At 56.0% G+C, this 3,889-nt stretch overlaps 3 protein-coding genes across 3 annotated transcripts in view; 1 reads left to right on the top strand and 2 right to left on the bottom strand.

Annotated features, from left to right (window-relative positions):
* Positions 1-287: 287 nt before the first annotated feature.
* On the bottom strand, positions 288-1,163 carry URED (urease accessory protein; the record flags this gene model as incomplete). Its single annotated transcript, XM_005855121.1, has 3 exons — positions 288-420; positions 502-615; positions 1,159-1,163. Coding segments are annotated over 3 exons (252 nt in total), but the record flags the coding sequence as incomplete, so codon positions are not given.
* An 800-nt stretch (positions 1,164-1,963) lies between these two features.
* On the top strand, positions 1,964-2,809 carry RP-S2E (small subunit ribosomal protein S2e; the record flags this gene model as incomplete). Its single annotated transcript, XM_005855113.1, has 1 exon — positions 1,964-2,809. One exon carries the CDS (start codon positions 1,964-1,966, stop codon positions 2,807-2,809), a length of 846 nt encoding a protein of 281 aa, XP_005855175.1.
* A 513-nt stretch (positions 2,810-3,322) lies between these two features.
* IMPA (myo-inositol-1(or 4)-monophosphatase) overlaps positions 3,323-3,889 on the bottom strand; it is a gene marked incomplete at its 3' end in the record, with an annotated part of 1,906 nt that continues 1,339 nt past the window's right edge. Inside the window, exon 3 of the mRNA XM_005855118.1 lies at positions 3,323-3,817. Within this exon, the coding sequence (XP_005855180.1) occupies positions 3,323-3,817 (495 nt within the window). The remainder of the gene's footprint in view (positions 3,818-3,889) is intronic.

Consider the following 3,889-nt stretch of genomic DNA (forward strand, 5'->3'; position numbering starts at 1 on the left):
TGAGCCCGGTGCTCTGCTGGCCCTGCTGCCCCTCTTTCCCAGGCCTGGAACGTCGGCCGCCCCTGCGACCGGGACACCTGCTGAATGAGATCCGCCAGCCGTGGTCCGATAAGAACCAACAAACAAAAACAATGGTAGGAGCCCATCCGGGTGGCGAGAGCTGTCCGACGCGAGGATGAGGAGGACGCGGATGCGGAGGATGGCTTCGAGCAAGTAGCGCCCTCGTCCACCCCTCCTTCCAAGAGCAACGGTTCCCAAAGGAGAAGCTGGCCGTCCATATACACACGGGTATTGGAAGAGAGCCGGCGGAAGGCCCATGACTCCCCGCGACCCATGCGACCGCTGGTGTACCAGTCCACTAGGACCAAGTTCCCGCCCCGAAGCATGCGGATCTCTTGCGATTGCTCGTAGTCCGCCCCACTTTAGTGTGAGAAAGACACAGAAAAGAAAAGTTTTGAGTCAGGGACCAAGAGAGGGACGATTTTGCGGACGTTGACGCACCGGAAGCAGGTCAAGAAATCTGGGAGGAGAGCAAGCGTTGCAGAGGGCGCCACAGTGGCCGTGAGGGTTTGCCGCGTGACCCCAGAGGTGGCTGACGAGGCACCGAGCAGCGGTCTCATTTTGTATATTTTTGTACTCCCCTGTGATTTTTTACGATTGGGTCTTAAGCGAATATTCTCGTTATTCTTAATTTAATACTTTTCTCACCTGCGTTGTAAGCACCGCCGTACATTCAGCACCGACGTCACACGTGACGTGCACTTGGTCGCCCGCAACAAGCCCCCCGCCGTAATTTAATGAGTACTGTGGTATGCCGCGTGCATAAGGCTTTCAATCTCCTGTTAGATGGCCATCGGCCCGCACTAAAACTCATCTCACCACCCAACAGCTGTCCACACGGGAGTCCCCGTCTAACTTTGTAGGCACCAAGAACCTCAGCGGATACCTGTACGGAGCATTTGTAAGAGGCTTAAATAATGTAGTGCATTGTTCCACTACATTCGATGTAAGATACCTGAACGAAATCCTTATCGGCGTGGTTTTCCCTTTCACTTTTGCGAACACGAGATCGCCTCGTGCAGCTACCATTAAGAGAAAGTCAGACGCTGCCGTACTGAATGAAGAGTTTTGGATGGATGATATTGTAGATCATCATACGACATTTGAAATGAAGGAAGGCATGACGCGGTCTGAACACCCGGGCATCAAATGTAAGGCTATTTGACGCGTGAGGATGGTCTGAGCTAGTAAACAAGTGGTGAAAGAAGGAAACGTTATTGAGTGCTGGAGCACGGGAACGATTTACACCAGGCTCAAAATAATCTGCCCGTGTCAATCTGTCTCGGTTCTCTTCTTTCATGCTATTCTGTAAAGTTTTCAGGTGCGGCGAGGTCACAAGCCAGTGCGGACGTGCGGACAGATCGGTGGACGGATCGGCACGACCAGGAAAAGGTCCTTTTCCACCATCATCATCGTCATCTTACCTCCCACAGGGTATGTTTTCCATCATTCCCGGCCACTCGCTGTCCCTCTCCCAACACCATCCATCCACCCCCCGCCCTGCGTCTTCCGCCGCCGCGACTTTCCGCATTTCTTTCCCTTTGATGTCTTTTCTTGCGTTGTTGGAGACAATGGTGCAAACCATACAATGTACGCCAACGAGGGGAAATTTTTCTTATGGGTCTCGGAGAGGTGGTCTTTGGTACTTATTGTGAGGAGGGGATGCTCAGTACTTCTTACGTCTCGCCCAACACTTCTCCCGGGGTCATGTCTGGAGTTTTCTGTTTCAATTAAAATATAGAAACGCATCTTTGCACGCCACGATATACATATGGTAGAAATATGTGCGCTGGTGTGTTTAACCCTTTACTTTAATGCTCTTTCTGACAAACCTTTCCTATACCTCCCATCACTGCCTTCTCAACTATCAACAGGAAGTTTTTTCCTCCAGGCAATCCAAAGTATGGAAGGCGGCGGCGATGTTGGACGCGGCCGTGGTGGTTTCGGTAGAGGACGTGGAGATAGGGGCGACCGTGGCCGTGGTCGCGGGCGCGGGCGCGGGCGTGGAGGAGACAAAGACGAGAAGGAGGGCTGGACTCCGGTCACCAAACTCGGCCGGCTCGTGAAGGAGGGCAAGATTAAAAGTCTCGAGGAGATTTTTCTATACTCTCTGCCGGTGAAGGAGTACCAGATTATTGACAAGTTCCTTGCCGCCCCTCCCCCCGGTGTCGTGGCCCCCACCTCTGGCCTTCGTGACGAGGTGATGAAGATCATGCCGGTGCAGAAGCAAACGTCCGCGGGACAGCGTACTCGATTTAAGGCTTTTGTGGCCATTGGTGACTACGATGGACACGTGGGGCTTGGCGTCAAGTGCGCGAAGGAAGTGGCGACGGCGATTCGAGGCGCCATCATCATGGCCAAGCTGTCGATCGTCCCTGTCCGCCGAGGCTACTGGGGCCGTAAGATTGGCAAACCCCACACCATCCCTGTGAAGGTGACCGGCAAATGCGGGTCCGTCTCTGTCCGCCTGGTCCCTGCGCCTCGAGGCTGTGGCCTGGTGGCGGCCCCCGTTCCCAAGAAGTTGTTGAACATGGCGGGGATCAAGGACGTGTACACAGCCACCACGGGGAATTCCCGCACGCTGGGCAATTTCGTCAAGGCGGTCTTCTCGGCCCTCTCCAAGACGTACGGCTACTTGACGCCTGACCTCTGGCAGCCGACGGCCTTGGGCAAGGATCCGTACCAAGAGCACACGGACTTTCTGAGCTCGGGGAAGGTCGAGTTCACGCGGCGCAAGGAGGTGGAGTAGTAGGATGCATCGAGGCCTGGGACGGGTACGATGGGGAAAGATAATGATGCGGAGGTGTTGATGCGTTTCTGGGTTTGTGGGAGAGTGCTGAGGGGGTATGACCGGGGGTAAGCGGTCAAGCAGGCGTGGGTAGGAGGGGGAGGCGGAAACTTTGTCTCCCGCCCAGGCCGTGTATGCCTGAGCATGGGGCAGCGCTTGAAAAGAACGAGAAGGAGCATCATGGGACTGCGGCGAGTGCAGAAGCAATCTTCTTTTTTTCTGTTTTATGGTTCGCGCCATGTTTGGACGCCGGACTTTCATGTGTACTGCTACTTCCGTATCTTTCCTCCTTCACCACTAGCATATTGAACCGCGCCCTTGCACAAGTACACCTGATTCTTGCACTGCCTTGCTAGTCTACATTGCCTCCCACCATGTCGCCATCATCGTCCCCAGGCAGCACAGTTCTCACACGCTTGGTCACATCTTCCTCCAGACGCTGGGAGTCAGCTGACCGATGCTTAACCACAACGTTCAACCCTCGAAATCCGAATCGTCCTCTTCCTCTTCCTCAAACTCACTGTCTGGCTCTTCCTCTTCTTCCTCCTCCCCTTCCTCCTCGCTCATGTCGTACACGACTTTCTTGGCAGCGGCGCGACGCGGGGCCATCGTGCGAGGCGCTACGGGCGAAGCGGTCATTTCCTCCTCCTCCTCTTCTTCTTCCTCTTCCTCAGAGCCAGATTTTGCCTTATTCGTCTTCTTCGTCGCCCCTCGGGCCTTTGAGGCGGGCGCGGCGGCTTTCCGCGCCTTTTTCACGACGGCAGGAGAAGTGCCTTTCAGCGGGGAGAAGAGAGCTTCCTTGGCGTGCCCCTCGCCCTCCATGCCGCCCTTCCCTCCCCCCGTTTTCTTGTTCGCCCGCTTCACCGCGCCTGCCCCGCCGGCCACTTTGGTCTTGGAGGCAGCCGGCGCCTTCTTCGGGGGTGGGGACATGATCATGTACGCGTCCGCAGCGACCGCCTCCTCCTCGCTCTCCCCTCCCTCCGAGTACAGGACTGTGTTGGTCGCAGCCGTCCGAGGCGGTAAGCCGGTCCCGCGGGGCGG

This window comes from Nannochloropsis gaditana (assembly GCF_000240725.1).
Source record: "Nannochloropsis gaditana CCMP526 unplaced genomic scaffold scaffold285, whole genome shotgun sequence".
In the NCBI taxonomy this organism is placed as follows: Eukaryota; class Eustigmatophyceae; order Eustigmatales; family Monodopsidaceae; genus Microchloropsis; species Microchloropsis gaditana.